At 45.1% G+C, this 19,699-nt stretch overlaps 2 protein-coding genes across 4 annotated transcripts in view; both read left to right on the forward strand.

The window, feature by feature from the left end:
• The first annotated feature begins 1,467 nt into the window (after positions 1 to 1,467).
• Positions 1,468 to 16,482, forward strand: QARS1 (glutaminyl-tRNA synthetase 1). The gene is made up of 24 exons (XM_001367752.4): positions 1,468 to 1,709; positions 2,941 to 3,088; positions 4,340 to 4,449; positions 4,902 to 4,977; positions 6,127 to 6,191; positions 6,738 to 6,791; positions 6,971 to 7,031; positions 8,295 to 8,366; positions 8,749 to 8,834; positions 9,125 to 9,211; positions 10,526 to 10,625; positions 10,759 to 10,837; positions 10,984 to 11,092; positions 11,199 to 11,329; positions 11,466 to 11,558; positions 11,797 to 11,934; positions 12,959 to 13,046; positions 13,156 to 13,299; positions 13,694 to 13,798; positions 14,108 to 14,200; positions 14,538 to 14,665; positions 14,776 to 14,842; positions 15,043 to 15,168; positions 16,288 to 16,482. Exons 1-24 carry the CDS (start codon positions 1,566 to 1,568, stop codon positions 16,336 to 16,338), a joined length of 2,355 nt encoding a protein of 784 aa, XP_001367789.3. The 5' UTR covers positions 1,468 to 1,565; the 3' UTR covers positions 16,339 to 16,482.
• A 1,519-nt stretch (positions 16,483 to 18,001) lies between these two features.
• The window catches only part of QRICH1 (glutamine rich 1), a 68,586-nt gene continuing 66,888 nt past the window's right edge, over positions 18,002 to 19,699 (forward strand). The window contains exons 1-2 of one of the 3 annotated variants that reach the window (XM_007499833.3): positions 18,002 to 18,171; positions 19,015 to 19,300. The gene's annotated coding sequence lies outside the window, so the exon portion shown is untranslated. Of the gene's footprint in view, positions 18,172 to 19,014; positions 19,319 to 19,699 lie in introns of all 3 variants that reach the window. The other 2 variants (XM_056805084.1, XM_001367708.4) reach the window with 2 other exon arrangements.

Raw genomic sequence — 19,699 nt, forward strand, 5'->3', positions numbered from 1 at the left:
CTAAGCTTAACTGCTGGGCAGCCAGGTCTTTAGCACCTGAAACTTGTGGAGTTCCTCTTAAAAAAAAAAGTATATGTGACTATATAGGTATATTTATATGTAATATATGTATATATGTGTGTGGAGAATTCTGAGATTCTGTACCTCTAATCCATAGCTGTTTAATTACTGTCTCTTTCAACTCTACCTGAACTTGTGACCTTAAGGGAGTAGTTTTCCATTTCCTTCTCCAGGGTACCCTGCCTTTATAGATGAAGAAGAGGCAAATAAGGGTTATGTTACACAGCTAGTGTCCAAGGCCATATCTGAACTCAGATCTTCCTGACTCCAGACCCAGTGCTGCCTCCCCTGACTGTAGTCTAACTCACTGTATTTCGGGAAGTTGGGCACAAATTCAATAATCTCACTATTTCCGTCCTCACAAAAAAGACTTATAAGTAGCCAAATCGATGACCAAGATTTGTGTCAGGGCTCCTATGCAGTTATTCTGACTTATAGATCCTCCATAACCAGGAACACTGCACATTTTTACCAATTGTCAACTAGAAAAAACACAGAACTATTAAATAGTCAAAATCACTCTTTAATCAAGGGAAAAGGGGTTAGAGCTACTAATAGGACAACAGAGCTGCTTCCTATGACTGCACAGAGTCAAGACGCCCTGGTCACTAGCCCCTGGGAGTGCCACAGACTCGGGATGGACTCCAAGGAACCAAAGAACTCGGGGAACCTATATACCACTCTAGATGACTTGGGGGCTTGGAGTGAGAGGGACAGTTGACTGACTTTACAATGGGAAGAAAGGAAAATAAGGAGTTCCAGACAGGAATAATAGTGAGGGGCTGATGCCCTACAATGGACACAAAAGGGAAAGACTCAGCCCAGGGCTGGGTCACCTTGGTCATGGACCTTAGCCTAGGGGGAGAAACCATTGGGACAAAAGGGATGCTTAACATTGGATGGGATTAGCAGTTCCCACCCAAACTACCAGGAAGTTCACTGTCTGGGGAAGAGGGACCTTCCCTCAGGGGGAAACCTCTCCTGTGACAAGGTCAAAACCTGGGGTTTCTACACTGAAACTAAATAAACTGGGGATCTCTAGATTTCCATGTTGACACAATCTAAGAAACCCGGAGCGACTCATGCAGTTATTTTGCCAACGACAGGTATGGGATTTTTTTTTTTCATCAGTTATGTTACTTGGCAAACAGTTTCCCAGGCGAACAACGCAAGCACCAAAGAACACAGTCCCGTTTGCAACTCTCCCTTCCCCCCAGCCCCCAAACAATCACATGTTCTCTTCCTTCAGAAAATCTTGGGAAGCTTTCAGGCCACGCCGGCCCAGTCACTCCCCTCAGCTACGCCAACACTAACATGGCGGCTTCCGGAAACGGCGGAAGCCGGTTGGGCAGGTTCTTCCGCCTGAATATCTTTAATAGTATTGAAGCGCCGATCAGTCCCCGCCCCCCAGGAGCAAGCTCATTGGTCGTTCTTCGGAGACGTACAGAAGCGCTCCTCCCTATTAGTTAAGCGTTAATGAGCGAGGAGGCGCGGATTGGTTGGGCATGTTTCTTCCTGTCCTGACCGGCTCCACGATGGCGGCTGACTCTCTGTCTCTCTTCACTGGCCTCGGCCTCAGCGAACACAAGGCGCGCGAGACCCTTAAGAATGAGGCGCTGAGCGCGCAGCTCCTGGCGGCGGCAGCACAGGTAGTAAGCAGAGCCCAGACCGCGGTGTCTCCGGATCTCAGGAATTTCCCACCTCACTCCCCATCCCCAATTTTAACGTACTTCCAACCTCCCGTGCCCAACTTGCCTGGGGGGCAGCCGCTCTCTAGTGTAACATCCTGGGCGAGCTTTCGCTCCTTCCCCTCCCCTGCAGGGACCTTTCGTCCTCCCTCCTGGTGGTATCCGAGATGTGGTGGTGATGGCGGCGGGAGTGGGAGCGTCCTGTGGGTCACATGTGCTCTCTCCTCATTCACTGACCCTGCGGGAATCGCCTTGACCACATCCTTTCTGCTTCCCACGACACCCTCTTTGCTCCGCCCATGACACACTGCCATTCCCAACTTTCCCCTAGCCAGAGCCCCTTGCTGACAGATTGAGAGATAAGACCTGAGGTAACCTAGACCAACTTCTTCAGCATCCTCCCCAGAGCTCTTAAGTGTCTTGGCCAAGGTCTCAGAGGGAAGGCAGGGGCTGTAGCCCTGGTCCTGGATCCAAATCCAGAGCTCTTCCCACATATGATGCTCTCTCCCTGGAATAGTAAATTGTAAGCCCTTTGAAGGCAAGGATTCTTCCCCTTTACCTGTTTTTGTGTCCTTGGTGCTTAGCACATAGCAGGTGTTTAATAAGTATTTATTGAATATAATTTTTTTACCTGAATAAGACATTCCCCAAAATTCTTCCTTATGACCTGTGCTAAGATAACTGCTTTAATCATTTTTTATCCTCTTCTCTTCCCAACTGTATTGAGCTCTTGAAATAATGGTTCATTTCTCACCAACCCCAGGCCCTAACCTCCTAAGTAAACACAGATGTCCCTAAGGTTATATTCCTTAGTCCCTAGCCCCTCTCTGATGCCTACCCAGGAAATGACATTTTTTGGAGAGCTGGCTTTTCTCCCCCTCTTAAGTATAACTTGTTTTCTCCTATTTTAAAGACTTGAGGACATGCCCCTGCCCTCACCTATAATATACCTCAGGGTGATGATAAGTCACCCTAAATAAAAATGTCTTAGAGATATGCTACCCTTATACCTAATAATTTTCCATAACTATAAAATTCCAGTCTCTTTTGATAATCTATTTCCACGATATACCCTAAGTTTTATGTCCTCTGGAGTAACAAACATCTCCCTTCCTTTCATCCTTTTCTTGGGTTCTTGAGTTATGTCTTTGACACTGCCCTCTACTCATCCTTTGTCTACTTCCTTTGATAGGCTCAGCAAGTCTTGGGTCCCAGGATTGACAAGGCTACAGGTATACTCCTATACAATGTGGCCTCTCGCCTCAAGGATCCCAGGCGGCTGTCCTTTCTGGTGGGTTATGTCACCAACAAGAAGATTCTCACAGACTTGCAGCTCAGTGGTAGGTATAGTTTCTTTCCTATAATAACACCACATACTTGGTCTCTATCATAGTCCTAAAGTCCAGCATTGAGTTTGGATGTTTTCCCTCTAATTCCTGAAACTTAGTCTGTTCTTTCAATTTTGCTACCTATGCCTGGGGTTCATTGGTCCCATACCTCCTTAGTCCACAGAGGCTCCCATTCTTCCCTTCTCCCAGCCATTCATTCCTTCTATCCCTTTTTCCTTAATTAAATCTTAATAGTACTTCTTCCCTAATCCCCTTTTTTCAGTGTTCATCCTTAATTTCTCATCCTCCATCCTCACTTCCCTTAGTCTATGATATCATCAATGACACCATATCTGATTAGTCCTTGGGTATACTAGAATGGCCTTTGTTTCTCTGACATAACCATCTTGTAGCTCTGTGGTGAGTACCAGAGTTTCTTTAATTCTTACTGTGTCTCTATATACCCATTTTTCCTGTATTCTCTGTTAGCTTTGGGACTATTTTATCCCTCTTAGCTCAGGGACCTCCTATGGCTCAGTGATGTTTATGGGGGCTCTTCTCTTTAGTTTCCAGTTCAATTAAATATTCATTGTATTATATGCAAGGCACTGGGTATGTAAGAATGGAAAACCCCAAGTTCCTGCTCTCTCAAGGATTGTATTTTTTAATGGGGAGAATAAGATAGGCATACAGATACAAAACAAAATGAAATACAAGGAGATGATGAATGGTCTCTATGAATGTGCAGAGACTGAAAAATGTTGGATGATAATGGGAGATTTTCATGTAGGTTATATTAGAAAATACTCTAAAATGTACTATCCTATCCTTTACTTCAGAAATGTATAGCTCATTGCTAAGGACTAGGCCTTTCCCTTCCATTCCCTTTAGTTACCTATTCACTTAGATATAGCATAACAGGTTTTGCCATTGAATAATTATCCTAGCAAAACCAGCATTGTCCCTCTCCAGGGATTCTGGTGGAGAATTCAACCTATTGTAGCCAAAATCTTGTCCAATTGAAATACCATTGATAGCTCCATTTTAAGCTAATGCTGAAGATGACTATTCATATTTGGAATTGCCCTTTTCCTAGTGTTGCTTTGTGTCTCAGGCTTTTAGTCTGGATTAAATATCAGTCTAGTTGAGATTGCCTCTGTGTCCATACTTGCTTTTACTCTTTTCACTAGCATGGCCCACACGCTTATCTCAGACCTCCTTAGTACATGAGACTGATTAAATTCTGGCTGATTCCTTTCTCAGCTGCCCTGGAGTATCTTCGGAGCCACCCTTTGGACCCTATCGACACCACAGACTTTGAGCAGGAGTGTGGCGTGGGTGTCACAGTGACCCCGGAGCAGATTGAAGAAGCAGTGAGTCCTAGGGAAAGGGATAATTTTGGGAATAACACCACCTTAGAGCCTGGGATGCATGTTGGGGTCAGATATTAGGGAGAAGCAGTTATATTTGGGCATGGTATGGTAGAAGGGTGTACCAGGCCTTCTTATTCCCTAGGACAGAAGGGATCTGGATATTTTGGAATTGACTTTGGTTATTCATTTCACTGTTATTATTAGCCAACTTGGGGCATCTGTTATCTACTCTGCCTTCACTGATTGAGAATGCAGCAGAGTATAATATTTTGGAATCAGAATATGCATTTGACACTCGAATCTACTTCTTTGACTCACACTAACTATATAACCTTAGATAGGTCTCTTAAAATTCTGTGATCCTGTTTTGTATTGGTCTCTTTCTACCTTGAATGAGAAGCTGTACTTGGGAGGCCAATATAAGTCTCAAGGTTGTCTTGTATTCTTGCCAGGTTGAAACTGTGATTTGTCAGCACCGTGAACAGCTCCTGAGAGAAAGATACCATTTTAACATGGGGGTGCTAATGGGTAAGTGTGGGATATTCCTGGCCTAATAAAATCAGGCTATACCTGATCAATGAGAAAAATGAGGTTGATAATGTTACTCGTTATGTGTTCAGAACCATTAATTAGTTTTAGCTTTACTCCTTCAAGATAGGCATAACAATGATTGCTATCCTAGTTTTACTTATGGGGAATTTCAGGTTAAGGTACAGTGACTTGCTTAAAAGTTACATAATCAGGTGATGGAATACTGTTGTGCTAAAAGGAATAATAAAGTGGAGGAATTCCATGGAGACTGGAACAACCTCCAGGAAGTGATACAGAGCGAAAGGAGCAGAACCAGGAGAACATTGTACACAGAGACTGATACACTGTGGTACAATCGAAGGTAATGGACTTCTCCATTAGTGTCAATGCAATGTCCCTGAACAATCTGCAGGGATCTAAAAAAAACTATCCACAAGCAGAAGATAAACTGTGGGAGTGAAAACACAGATGAAAAGCAACTGCTTGACTACAGGGGTGGAGGGGATATGACTGAGGAGACTCTAAATGAACACTCTAATACAAATGCCAACAACATGGAAATGGGTTTGAATCAAGGAATTGTGCGTGGGCTATGGGAGAGGTGGTGGGAGGGGGGGAGGGAAGAAAAGAAAATGATCTTTGTTTCCAATGAATAATGTTTGGAAATGACCAAATTAAAAAAAAAGTTACATAATCATAGAGTATATGGCAAAGCTAGTTTCTGAACTTAGATCTTCTGACTCAAAGTTTTTTCCTTCCATATCTGGCTGCTTAAAGGCTTCTGAACATAGTAGGCCCTTAGTAAATGTTGATTGAATTAATTCTATAGCTTTTTGTTTTTCTCTTTTGTCTTATACCTTTTGGAATGGGATATGGGATAGAGACCTGAATATGTGACTGATTCTTGCAGCTGAGTAGTCTCTTTAGTTTCTAAGGCCAAGCATAGGCATCTTAACAATTTTTGGCATTGGCTTTGGAGCTAGATAAAAGGCCAGCCTCATCTTTGAATTCTATTTTCTTCTGAAGCTGATACAATGGCAGAAAATAGATTATCTGTTTCACAGCCTCTGAGGCAGGGTTGGGTTCCTGTGTTACTTCTTACCAGGTTCTTCCTAGCCCTCAGCTTCCTGGTGTCTCCTCTTCCAGGCGAGGCGAGGACAGCATTGAAGTGGGCAGATGGCAAGACCATTAAGAATGAGGTGGATATGCAGGTGGGTATTTGTGTGTTGACAATTCAACTATGGTGGTCAGTTTGGAATTTACCTTGTAAGACTATTGCTATCATCAGTCAAATGATGAGGCCATGCCACCAAGTCTTGTGTTGGGTTGGTCTGTGTACTCTTATAGATGAAAGGGACTTTGGAGATGGATGAACTCCATCCAAGATGATGGTGTCTCCAAGCCCAACCATTACATTTTATAGAAGATACAACTCAGGCCCCAAGAAATTGAAAATCACAGTGGCAATAATTAGTGGTAGAGATGGGTTTAAAGCCAGGTCCTTTTACTCTTTGCCCTTTGCACTGATACACTGCCTCATCAGCTCTCTTTAGACATTAATAATTATGATGAATTTAAGTATATGATAAAGCTCTTTCTTATTCCACTAACACAGCAAAGAAGGGCTAAGATCAGTCAGAAGAACAATATGAGGTTGTCCTTTTGCTTTCCATTGTTGGCATTCTGGGAACTCTTTGTCTCCAAATGTAACTGAGTCAGATCTTGGCCTCAACTTTATTGTCTATATCTTTGTCCAGGTTCTTCATCTTCTGGGCCCAAAGACAGAGTCTGATTTGGAGAAAAAACCCAAGGTAGTAAATGGCTCCAGTTGTTCAATATCTCTGGGACAAGCTGAGGGAACAGAAAGATGGGCTAGGACCTAATCTTAGGATACTGAATCTTTTCTTTCTTGGCTTCTGTGGGTTTGGGTTTGCAGTTGTGCTCCAAAAGGAGGCCAAGCCAGGCTATGTTTACTGCTTTTGCTCTCTAGGCTGCAAAGATCCGACATGAGGAGAAGGACTTGAAGGCAACTAGAACTGCAGTGATGAGTGGTATAAATTAAGCTCCTAATTCCTGGTTTCATATCCACATCCACTTAGGTGACATAGGTTCCTGCCCCTTGAGCCCTCTTGAGACACCTCTTTTTCCCCTTCTCTCTTCCCTTACCCTCCATTTGTTGTGTGGGGCCAGTGACTTCAGAACCAATCTTTTCTTCTTGGCCTATAGAATGTGGTTCTAAGAGAGTCCATCCCCCCCCCACCCCCCCCCCCCATGATGCTTGTGTGATATATGAGGAATTGATTTTAGCCTCAACTGAGAAACTTCTGGTTTTGATGCTCAGATAACAACCACAGTTGAGACTGTCTTACTGTAGTACCTGTGACCTGAACTCCCAAGCTATGATTCATGAGATCACCAGGCACCTGCCCTGCTCCTAGGACTAGAAGAGATCCTGGAGGCTAGTGCCTATTGAACCATCCTTTAGAACCTCAAGTTGCATGGTTGTGACTATTCTTATATCCATCTTGTGTCTGGCCCCTGTGGAAGCTCTTACTAAAGAATTCTCACTCTCCCTTGGGAGTTTAACCTAATATGGTTGTTTTTCTTTGCCTGCATCACCTAGGTTTGGCCTAGATCCTTGATGATCAGCTCTGAGAGAGGCTCCCTTTCCTTTAAAAAAACAAAAACAAAAAAAAAACCCTTACATTCCGGGAGCAGTTGGGTAGCTCAGTGAATTGAGAGCTAGGCCTAGAGTTGGGAGGTCCTAGGTTCAAATCTGGCCTCAGACACTTCCCAGCTGTGTGACCCTGGGCAAGTCACTTGACCCCCATTGCCTAGCCCTTGCCACTCTTCTGCCTTAGGATCAATACACAGTATTGATTCCCAGACAGAGAAGGTAAGGGTTTTAAAAAAAAGCCCTTACATTCCGTTTTAGCATCAATGCTGTGTATTGGCTCCAAGGTAGGAAAGTAGTATGGGCTAGGTAATGGGGGTCGAGTGACTTGCCCAGGGTCACACAGCTAGGAAGTATCTGAGGTCAAATTTGAACCGAGGACTGTCCTTCCCCTTATTCTTAGCCTCAGTTATTTCATGCACAGAAGTTCTTCCTGTAGTTACTATCTGGAATTTCTTAGTGTTTTTTTGATTTTGAGTTCAGAATCTTCTAAGATCCAGGGAAAGCTTGGGTTTTACTTTGCTAGAAGATTACTATTTTTTTCTGGGTCAACCACTGGGTTCCTGGGGCTGCCTCTGAACTCAGTGGGAGGTTCAATCTTCTCTCTGGAGGATACTATAGCATATTTTGGTTTTCCTAGGTGTGGAACTTACAACTTCTCTGTCTCTGATGGAACAGCTCAGGGGAGAAGCACTTAGATTTCACAAACCTGGTGAGTGAATGCTTTGGCTGGAGACAGGGGCAGAGGGCCAAGGCACTCCCTCTTTCTGAGAGATAAGAATATGGCTCATTTCTTTTTGGTGGAGGATCATCATATGATCCTTGACTCCAAAGTATCTGTCCAGAAGCTCCCATCTGTTCTTTTACCTCCCTTGTGTGTGTGTTCAGGATTAGCCCCTGTAAGATGATGGTTTTCATTGTCATTTTCCTCTTGGGTTTTGAAACTAGCTCCATGTAGAGCCTCCTTTGGGCTCATCTCTTTCTTCTGCCCCACCAACAATAAGTGGTATAGATCCCATTCCTGAGGAATGTTCTTTTTTTTTTCCTTGCCATCCTCTTCTAAATGAATCCCCTGGATCATTTGACTCTTTCAGGTGAAAACTATAAAACCCCAGGCTATGTGGTCACCCCCAACACAATGTCTCTTTTGCAGCAGCACATGGAGATCACAGCAGGGCAGGTACCTGGGTCTCTTCCATTTTGTGGGTATGGTAAGAGGGTTGGACCACCTGAGAATTAATACTAAAGGCCCAGGGCAGTGGAAGTGACTACAGTGACTTCTGGGTCTTGAAAGTGGGGTAGTTTGTGGGCATGTAAGAACTTCAGAGAAATTTGCCTAATGTCCCTTCTGGGGCCCTGATTTCTAACGTGGCCATGGAGAAAAGCTTGAGAAACTGTTGTTGAGCTCAGCTGTCACACAGCCAATTGAGGTCTTCTGAACCTCTTCTTTTCATATCATTCCTTTCCCAGGTGAGAACACGATTCCCACCTGAACCCAATGGCATTTTGCATATTGGACATGCAAAGGCCATCAACTTCAACTTTGGCTATGCCAAGGTAGGTGTCCATCCTGACCTGAGAGTAGAGTACTAACCCCTTATTCTCAGTAGTTGGGGGTCATAGATTTTATTAATCTTGGGCTGGAAGGTACTTCATAGACCATAGAATATAGCCTCCATATTTTACTGAAGAGGAAACTGGAACGCAGAGAGTTTGTGACTTACAAGGTCACACCAGTATTGAATAGAAGAGGTAGAATTTGAACTCCAAAGTTAGTGTTCTTTTCACTGCATCATGCTCCTTCCTAATAGGATAAAGAGATTTATTTCCAACTGTTACTATGGGGAGTATAATGAACCAGTAGTGACCCAGAGACACAATGGATACTTGCTGATTCTGATGGCTTTTGGAAGTAACATTGTGAATCTGGGAGCAGAGGGACTATTTACTGGCTGGTGGCCAGGAGAATTGGGAATCCCGTGACAGCCAGGGACAGGATGATCTTACTATCTGATAATATCTCTAGGCCCAGTTTCTTCATCTAAAATATGTGAGTCTCAGACTAGATGACCTATCAGGACCTTCTAGCTTTAAACTTTATGTTTCAGTGGACCTGAAGGGAGCAGGATGACCCTACAGTAACTCTGATATAACCATTTACTCTTATGACTCTGGGAAATAGCATGACATGATGTGAAGTGGTACAGGGTATTTCCTCTGTGAATGATGGCCTAGAAGGTGTTATGACCCAATTGCTTCCTCTCTGGTGACTGGGGGAGGGACATAGAGACTCATTATGCCTTACTGCTAGTAGTTTTGAGGTCAATACTGTTTCATGTTTGCAACTCTATAGTGAGTCGAGGGCTATAAAGGTCACTCACTGCCCATAGTAAGTTAACTCCCTCCCTTCAGACAAAAGCTGACTCCTTTTGGATGCAGGCTACTTTCTTCTTGGGGCAGAGTTGGCCAGTTTCCCTAGGGAACTGAAAGCTTCTCCTAGCCAATTATCCCATTCCATTGACATGTGGAAAGGACTTGGTGGTAGTTGGTTCATTCTGTGTTTTGATTTTTAAAGCCTCTATACAGTTGAAATCACATTGTTAATTTAGGATAAAAACATATATAACCTGTGCAACTTGGATTTTGCTTGTAAAATTACTGTAGTTAGTGCATTTAGATACAGTAGAGTTTTTTGGTGAAAAACTTTGGGGAAATGAGTATTTCCCAGTTTGAAAGAAAACTCCAAGATCCTTTCTTGAATTTTAAAATACTTTTTTTTCCCCTAAGCCTTTAAATGGACAAAAGAAGATAATTTTAGAGAGGAATATAGTTGTCTAGTAGTGGGTTCTACAACAATGTCTTCTTTTCTAGGCCAACAATGGAATCTGCTTTCTGCGTTATGATGACACAAATCCTGAGAAGGAAGAGGAGAAATATTTCACTGGAATCCGGGACATGGTAGAATGGCTGGGTATGGAGTCCAAGGCCAAGAAGGGCTGATGGGGGAAATGAGGAAGAATGGGAGGGGAAGATGGGAGTAAGTAGATTTGGTGGAAGGTTTTCTCCCTCATAGGACTGACTGGCTAGGGCCTCTGGCTTTGCAGGTTACAAGCCATACAAGGTGACTCATGCCTCAGACTACTTTGACCAACTCTATGCCTGGGCTGTGGAACTCATTCGTAGGTAAAATTAAGGGTCCCCTTTGGGGAAGGTAAGGATGGGAATTTTCCTGTTCCTAGGAAAATTCTTGGGACTTACAAGAGTACAAGAGTTCCTAGAACAATTAAACCTCTGGATACTAAGAGTTGATATCTTTTCTACCCATGCAGGGGTCATGCCTATGTCTGCCACCAACATGTAGAAGAGATTAAAGGCCACAATCCTCCACCCTCTCCATGGCGAGACCGGCCAATTGAAGAATCCTTATTGCTTTTTGAGGTGAACTGGCTTTTGATCCTATCCCTTGGGGAAGACTCTTGTACTTTGAATGTATTTAGTAGGTATGCCCAAGGCTTAAGTGTGACTAGAATCTGTGTTTCCACAGGGAATGAGGAAGGGGAAGTTTGCTGAAGGAGAAGCCACACTAAGGATGAAACTGGTTATGGAGGATGGAAAGATGGACCCGGTGGCCTATCGTGTCAAGTACACACCTCATCATCGAACTGGTGATAAGTGGTGGGTGCTACCTTCCTGGGATTAAAGCCAAATGTGGGCTATAGAAGGGATTCAGGGCCCAGGCCCTTTGATGAAATGTGAATGGTTAGGTACTGTCATTAGCTCATAGGTTTCTGGTTTCTGTTGCTGACTGTAGGTGTATCTACCCTACATATGACTACACACATTGTCTGTGTGACTCCATCGAGCATATTACCCATTCTCTCTGTACCAAAGAATTCCAGGCCCGGTGAGTAAGGCAAGGGAGGGCAGCATCTGTGACCCTTTGCTCTGATAAATCTTGGATTTACTCTCATCCATGGTAGTACTGGAGAGTGATTAGAGGACAGATACGGAGAGCTGGTGGTGTGCATGGGTGGAGGGGGGAAGGGTCCTTGGAAGTCCAGGCTGTGATTAGCAGGTTAACTCAACTATGTGAAGGCTGGGTTGATCCTAAGGGATCATTCTGGAGTATCTCTTGTTCACAGACGCTCGTCCTACTTCTGGCTATGCAATGCACTAGATGTATATTGCCCAGTTCAGTGGGAATATGGACGCCTCAATCTGCACTACACAGTTGTGTCCAAGCGGAAGATCATTCAATTGGTGGAGGCTGGTGCGGTCAGGTTAGATTCTTGTGATGGTGAATGGTAAATTGGTTCTTCTGGAAAAGGTATGACTGGTGGGAAGGGAGCTAAAGCCCTCATCCCATTCGCTGTCTCTCTGGGCCAACTTCCTCATCTCTAAAATTCTATGCTAAGATTGGACTCTAGATGATTTAATATCAAGAAGGGTAGTCAAGACCTATGCCTTTTCCTGCTGGCAGGATACTGATCCTGAATGGAATTCTGCTTTTCTCTGTTTGGGTGCGTTGAATTCCCCTTCCAGGACAGACAGATCAGATGGGTCTGTGCCTGAACTGGGCACTGACTCCTGAATATAACAAATTTGTCATGAGCTGTCCCTAGTCTTGGTTTCTCTAGTTGGGAATCAGTGGACCAGGGGAGAGGGTCCTGCATTGGAGTTAGGACCTGGGTTTAAATCCTGGCTTTCTGCTTATTGTATGACTGGAAAAGTGACTTCACCCTCCCTTGACTTCAATTTCCTCAACTGTGAATTGAGATAATTGGACTAGAGTTCTGTTTTTGCTCTTAAAGGCTACTTTTGGTGTGTGGCATATAAAGTTCTGGTTAGAATCAAGAAATCTTGGGCAAGGTACTTCACCTTCTTTATTTCTCAGCTTCTAGAGAAACTTCCACTCTGCTTATAGATTCTTATGTGGAAAGCACTTGATAAATGTTAAAGGTCTTTTGAAATATTTAGTCATTAATAACCAAAAATATTAAGGGAAGCTCCCTTATGAGGCAACATGTTGTAGGGCATCAAGAACTTGATTTGGAGGCATACTCTTACACATGACCATAGGAAAGCCACACAAATAGAAACTGAGGTGGGTGTGAGGATTGACAGGGTAAGGGCTTAAAATTCTGCACACTTTAAAATGGTCCATGAAAATCAGTTCCAGGTTTGAAACTCTGTGATCGCTATGTTTTTTTGAGGATCTGTGGTGCTTTGCTGGCTTCAGGGTATTGGGTACAAGAGCCCCATCTTAGGCAGGCACTTATTCTGCTCATTCTTCTTGTGTTATAGAGATTGGGATGATCCTCGTCTCTTCACACTCACAGCATTACGTCGGCGAGGTTTCCCCCCTGAGGCGATCAACAACTTTTGTGCCCGGGTAGGTGGGAGAATATTAAGGGTCTTATTCCCTGGACCAAGTAGCCTTTGGATGGCATAGGGCCCACAATCTGGGCCTGAATGGCTGCTCACTGGCCTTTCTCTGACAGGTGGGTGTGACTGTTGCCCAGACAACGATGGAGCCTCATCTTTTAGAAGCCTGTGTTCGAGATGTGCTGAATGATGGGGCCCCCCGGGCCATGGCTGTACTCCAACCACTCCGAGTCACCATTACCAACTTCCCAGAAAGCAAGGTTAAGGGCAGGCAGAGGAAGTCAGACTGGGAAATGGAGCTAGAGGAGTGCTACTGGAGTTTCCTGGAATGCAGATATATCTAGTCTTTCTTCTTGTCCCATAATCCCTGTGGAATCCCTGCCCTTCTCTCTTTGATGCTATTCCCACTCTTGGAAAAGATCTTGGATGAGAAGCAACATGAAAAACCTCTTGATTTGGATTTTCTAAGTTCAAATTCTAATTCTGCTTCTCATAACCTCTGTGACCTTGGCAAATTATTTAATATCTCAGATAATGAAGCCTTTGCTTCATTACCTATAAAACAAGTTGGTTTGTCTAGAGATGATCTTTAAAGTCCTTTCTAGGTTTAAATCATGTGATCCTAAAGCTCCTATGTTTTCCTTTTTGACACAGGCACTTGATGTCATCGTACCAAACTTTCCAGCTGATGAGACCAAAGGCTTCCACCACATCCCCTTTTCATCCACAATCTACATTGATTACACAGACTTTAAAGAGGTTAGGGGTTGGGATCTGACTTCTCCTGGGACTCTTCCTATTCTTCATGATTCTCCTGGGAGCTTGGGAGAAGGATGGGGCAAGAAAGAAGAACTTTCAGTGCCATCCAAAATTTTGGTAGCTTCTAGGTTGTTCCCAGGCCTTCCAACCAACCCTGTTACCTTATTCATACCTTTGTCAACTAGTCATTTTGTGTCTTGACTTTAACTACAATCTTTAGACTGGATATTTTTTGAGGCAAGAATGAAGCATCAAAGAAAACTACTAGCAACTATTTTTGCCTTGGTGTTCAAATGACTTTCCTTGCAGGAACCAGAAAAGGGTTACAAACGGCTTGCAAAAGGCCAGCCAGTCGGCCTGAGACATGCAGGTTATGTTATTGATGTACAGAATGTCATCAAGGTAAGAGGTGTTCATCTCTTTAAGCCACACGGAGCCTAGGATTGGGTCTACCTTTTCTATTAGAAGTAACCCACTGAGTTTCCTAGTCATTTCAAGTGACTTGAAGTCAAGGATAGAGTCCTCCCTCCAACATTGTCATTCATTCATTTCTTTTCTCCCTAGCAGAAGGTTTTACCTAAGCATAGGGAAACCTTGTCAAGAGGTTGACCAAAGAAGTACTTCCTGTAGTTAGAAGCTCCTAACTAACTAACTAACTAACTAGGAGGCATGACAGCCAGCAGCTAATAAACATCTATCCCAAGGAACTTAGTGGATTAATCTCTCCTTTTTTTTTTAGAATGCCAGTGGCCAAGTGACTGAACTGGAAGTGACTTGTAGCAAGTCAGATACTTCTGAGAAGCCTAAAGCTTTTATACATTGGGTGTCAGAGCCTTTGCAGTGTGAGGTCCGAATCTATGAGAGGCTGTGAGTCTATGAGAATTGGGGACTGGGTTTGAGGGAGGGGAAAAAATATTAGGGAGAGCTGAGTTTTGACTAATAAGCTATGGAGCCTTACAAGTTTCCTTCTACTATAGATTCCAGCACAAAAACCCTGAAGATCCTTCTGAAGTGCCCGGTGGTTTCTTAAGTGACTTGAACTCAGTGAGTCTGCATTGGAGATTGAGGATGTGGCAACTAAGTCTTCTTGTATTTTCCTTCCCAAGAAAACTGAGTGGAGTATATAAAGGCTCTTTCTGTAGAGTCTAGAAAGTAGTGTCTGTAACTGTGGGACATACCCAACCCCCATTACCCTGAAGCCTGAACCCCTACCTCAAATGGTCTAATTCAGATGTGTCCTACAGGACTCTCTGTGTGTGATTCAAGATGCCTTGGTGGATTGCTCAGTCAGTGGTGCAAAACCTTTTGACAAATTCCAGTTTGAAAGATTGGGCTACTTCTCAGTGGATCCAGATAGTACTGAAAGAAAGGTCAGTCAATACTCTCTCTTCTCTTCCCCTCCTGCCCCCTACTCACCCTAAGTCTAGGGCACATGGTCTTATTTCAATTAATGTCTTAAAGAGTGGACACTGAAGGTTTGGCCACAAAGCTGTCCTTCTCTTTTCCTCTCAGCCAAAGTTCAGGAAATGTCATCATGTTACTACATTGTCAGGGTAAGGGATCAAGGAGAAATTCATTATGTTTCCAGAAGTAACATAATCCATGTGAAAATCTTAGCCTTTTCCTTTGTCAGCATGATGTGTAGGAAGTTGGATATTAGTAGACTTGAATTCTATACTCTGCTCTAACACACTGATCTTGGGCACATTCTTTTGCAAATAATTTATCTAAATCAGTCTGTGATTTTTTAACCCAGGATGCCTTTCTCTGACACGCATCTTAGTCTTTTTCTTTTGGTTGACCTTCTCTGGAGCCTCTATGACTAAATTCAATTCATCCCCTGATTCCCAGCTCTTTTATGCTTTACCAGACTGAACTAGGCTGGCTTTCCAAGAACAGGCCTCCAATTGTTAATAGGCCTCAATCTGGAAGCTTTTCCAGTTGGGGTCTTCCAGAATGGAGTATCTCTTTCCTGCCTTGCTGAGGATTTAGAATTGGGTTTTGGGGGATCTCTCCCTATTAGTCATCGTTATTCCTCACATAATCCTTTTATGACTCTTGAGGTAATGTCTGGAAGAGTGCTTTGGAAATGATAAAACCTTGTACAAGTAGAGCATCATGTTAAGTTTTTATAGCAGTCTTTAGAGGTAGGCAGAACAGGTGGCATTTCCCTCATTTTGCAAATCAGAGCTGAGGTCCAGAGAAATGATTTGCCTAAACTCATGAACCCTTTAGAATTCAGGTCTCTTAACAAGCAGCTCAGTTTTTTTCTGAGAAGGTAATGCCAGTCTACATAGGACTATAAGCAGTCTAAGTAGCATTAAATCTATTATTTTGAAGTGCTTTATAGTGAGGCTAGACTTTTGGGGCCTAGGAAATGCTCATTTGGTACTTGGTTTTTTAACTAATCTAAATTTTCCCTAAAGGGACTGGCAAAACTCTGTACCTGATTTGTAAGTACCCCAATTTCTCTCTTTTTTTTCCTCTAGCTTGTCTTTAACAGGACCGTTACTCTGAAGGAGGACCCTGGAAAACTGTGAGTGCCTTGAGTCTGGATGAAGTCATCAATCCAGAGGGCAAGAAAAGAGAAACCTACTTTTGCCTTATCAGGGCCATACTTGGTCATGCTCACCTGCAGTGCTAACTCAGGATTACCAATAAAGAACAGCACAGTTTTCCCTGGAGTTTGTCCTCACTGAGTTGGGGGAAGGGTTGGTGGTGAATTCTGTACTCATACAGATTTCTGGCCTGGGGATGTGTATCAGGGAAGGAACAGGAATGAACAACCTTTTTGATGGGTCAGTGGCTCTTGTTTCTCCCTAAACTAAGCTTTTACTTCACTTCTTTCTGTCTAGGAAACCATTCCCTTTCTCTCCCTAGATTTTGAATTAATAAGAAGCAAAGGAAGTGGCTTGACCCTCCTTTGGCTCCTTTGGCCAGTACAGAGCACTTACATTTCTTTAATCTTCCTACATATTTCTACTGATTGGTAGCTCTGGAAGAGGAGAGCAGATGAATTTTTCCCACTTCCTTTTTCCTCCTCAACTTTGGCTCAGGAACACTTGTCCTCTTCCCTTGCCTCTAAATGTGATAAAGGCAGAGTAGGATGCTGTGACCTGGAGCCAAGAAGAAAGTTTGATGTTCCAGATGAAGGATGGAAAATAGTCTTAGATAAGATCATAGGTAGACAGGAGGTTGTATCATTCAAGTATTTATTAGGAATTTACCATGTAGTAGGCACTGTCCTAGGTGCTGGGGATGCAACTATAAAGACTACAATCCTCACTCAAGGAATTTTAATGGAGTAGACTAGAAACCTCTTTCTTATCCCTTAAATAATCTGACAGCTAGTAAAATATATTTTCCTTGAGGTCAGAGGTCATTTTCAGTTTCAACAGACCCACCATGTATGCTTTTCATAAACGTTTATAGATCTAGAGGGAACTTTAGAGGCTCTCAAGTCTGGCCCCTAGCTTCTTTTATATAAAGGAGGAAACTGAATGAAGCCCAGAGAAGAGCTAGTGTAATACAAGGAGTAAATAGAACCAGGATGCAAATCCAGGCTCCTTTCTACTGCTCAGCTGAGTGATCTAAGATTAGATCATTAAAGGCTGCAGTGTCCGGGACTCAATGTAATCAAATTGTAGAGCTGACAAAGGTTGGGCACAGACCCAGCTAATTTGTCCTAGGGGATCAATGATACTCCCCTAATCTGGAAAGAAGTACTCCAGGTTTTTGGTTCTGTCAGCAGATGTAAAGGCACACACCCCTGGCTGGTTTTGTAGTCCTCGCCTTCTCTGCCCTTCTTGGAAGCCACTTTATTGGGAGATCTGGCTGTCTAGTCTGGCCTGGCTTACTTTGGGGTCCCTCCCCCCAATCCTGCAGTCCCAACTCTAAAGGCAATGAGTGTGTCTGCAGCTTTAACATCCTCCACATTTTCCACTGTATACAAACACCAAAGTCACCCAGGGCCTGGTTTAAGGTGGACTGCAGGGAGCTGTGGGCCTGCTGCCCCCTGCTTGGAAGGGACCCGCACACTTCCCCCTGGGCTCTATCCCCAGAGAATGGGGTCCTTTTTTCTTGGGTTAGGTTAATCATTTAGTCAAAGATGCAGTGAGAGCTCTGAGAGCAGCAGGGTTCTGAAGTCACTGAGGACCCCAGGCCCTGCAGGGGCATCAGTTCCGGGCCACCTTAAGCAGGGATGCTGGTGCAGCTGAGTAGGAGGTAGTTTCACTGAGGATGGGAAGAGAGGGGGTAGAAAGGACTTCAGTCGTCCGCCAGGATGGCCTGTAGTGAAACCCCCTTGGAATGGGGCCAGGGCTGTGCCAATTCGGCAGCCCTGACAGCTGGTGCTGGAAGCCAGGCTCTGTCAGGTGAGGGGCAGGGGTATAGTTAGGAGACTCATGAGGTAGGGAATGGGGGAAGATGGGTAGTAACCCCAGGCCTGGTATCTCTCCCTGAATGGGGCTGCCTTTCTCCTTTCCTGACCATGGGAAGAGACTGTCATTCTCCTCCCCGGGGGTCCACACCTATGACCCTGTTTGGCCTGCTGTGCCTTCCCTGTGATCTGCCACTGCAGGCGCCTTCTGGTTTCCCGATCTCTTTCCAGATTGGAGCGAATCAATGATTTTCATCCCGAGTCTCCTTTTATTTGGGGGGACTCCAGGCTCTCCCAAGTATCCCTCCCCCTTTTAAGGTCTCCATTTGGGGGCTGATTTAGGCTCTGTTCCCAATCCCTGGTGTCTGGGTTCCTCGGCCTTCTGGACTCTGCGCTCCACCCCCACCCCACCCCACCTGCCGCCCTGCTCAGCCTCCCCACTCTACAATGGTCTCCTCCCTGCATAGACGGGACTTCCAGTTCGGACTCCTGCTCCAGAGAAGGAACAGCCCTGTTTGGCTGGGCTCTATGGAGGTGGGGGAGGGGCACTCTGAACTCATGGCCTAGTAATTAAATTGAGGGACCCAGACCAAGGCCTTGCATCCTCGAATCTCGGGCTCCTAAAGATACCCAAGGTCAGTTTAACCTCTGTGGAAAGGCGCGGGGGAAGGAAACTGAGGCCGAGGGCTGTACATTGCCTTTTCCCACGGAATCTTTGTGATGACCACTTTCTAACCCACCATTACTCAGGGAAATGGTGGGGAATTGCGGGGATGTTCCTCTACCGACCCAAAGGAGGAAAAAGGGAGGTAAGGAGAAATGTATACATTCGTTTCAGTTCCCTGAGATACGAGAAAACGTCCATCTAAGGACGTCCCGGGGCTGCAGCGGAACGCGTTCCCTTTAAGGCGAGCCAGGAGGCCCAGGCTAGTTCTCGCGGGAGTTGGCGACTTCATTCTCGCGAGAGAGAAGCTCGGCGCCCATTGGCTGTCGGGGTTGAATGTAAGATGGCGCCCAGGGAGCTGTGAGGGGAAAATCCTGTCGGTCTCGAAGCGGCGACGGTAGAGCAGGGGCCCGAGGCGGCACGGAGGGGCCCGTGGGCGGAGCGGCGGCGGCGGCACTCGGTAAGGGCTGTGGCACGGGTAAGGAGGGTGCCTGGGGCGCCACGGCGCGAGTGAGCGAGCGAGAAGGTGCCACCGCCGCTACCACTATACAACGGCGGAGGGAGCTGAAGGGAGCGGGCCGTATCTACTGGGCCCCGGAGGGTGCGGGGCGACTCCGGGTAGCCGAGAACACTCCTTTACCCCCGCGCGACGCCGCTGCCCAACCCCCTCCTCTCGAGTTAGCTGGAGGGGTGGTAGTGGTGGGGGTCCGCGTTTATAAGCTCGGGCTTGGTCTCGGGTGGGGGGGGAAGGGGGAGAAGCTGGCGGGTGCGCGCGCGCAAAGCGGGTTCTCTCTCCCGCCGGCGCGCGCCGCCGTGCGCTGCCGTTCTGAGAGCGCGCGGGCCTGGGCCTGGAGAAAGT

Source organism: Monodelphis domestica, chromosome 7 (genome assembly GCF_027887165.1).
Source record: "Monodelphis domestica isolate mMonDom1 chromosome 7, mMonDom1.pri, whole genome shotgun sequence".
Classification (NCBI taxonomy): Eukaryota; Metazoa; Chordata; class Mammalia; order Didelphimorphia; family Didelphidae; genus Monodelphis; species Monodelphis domestica.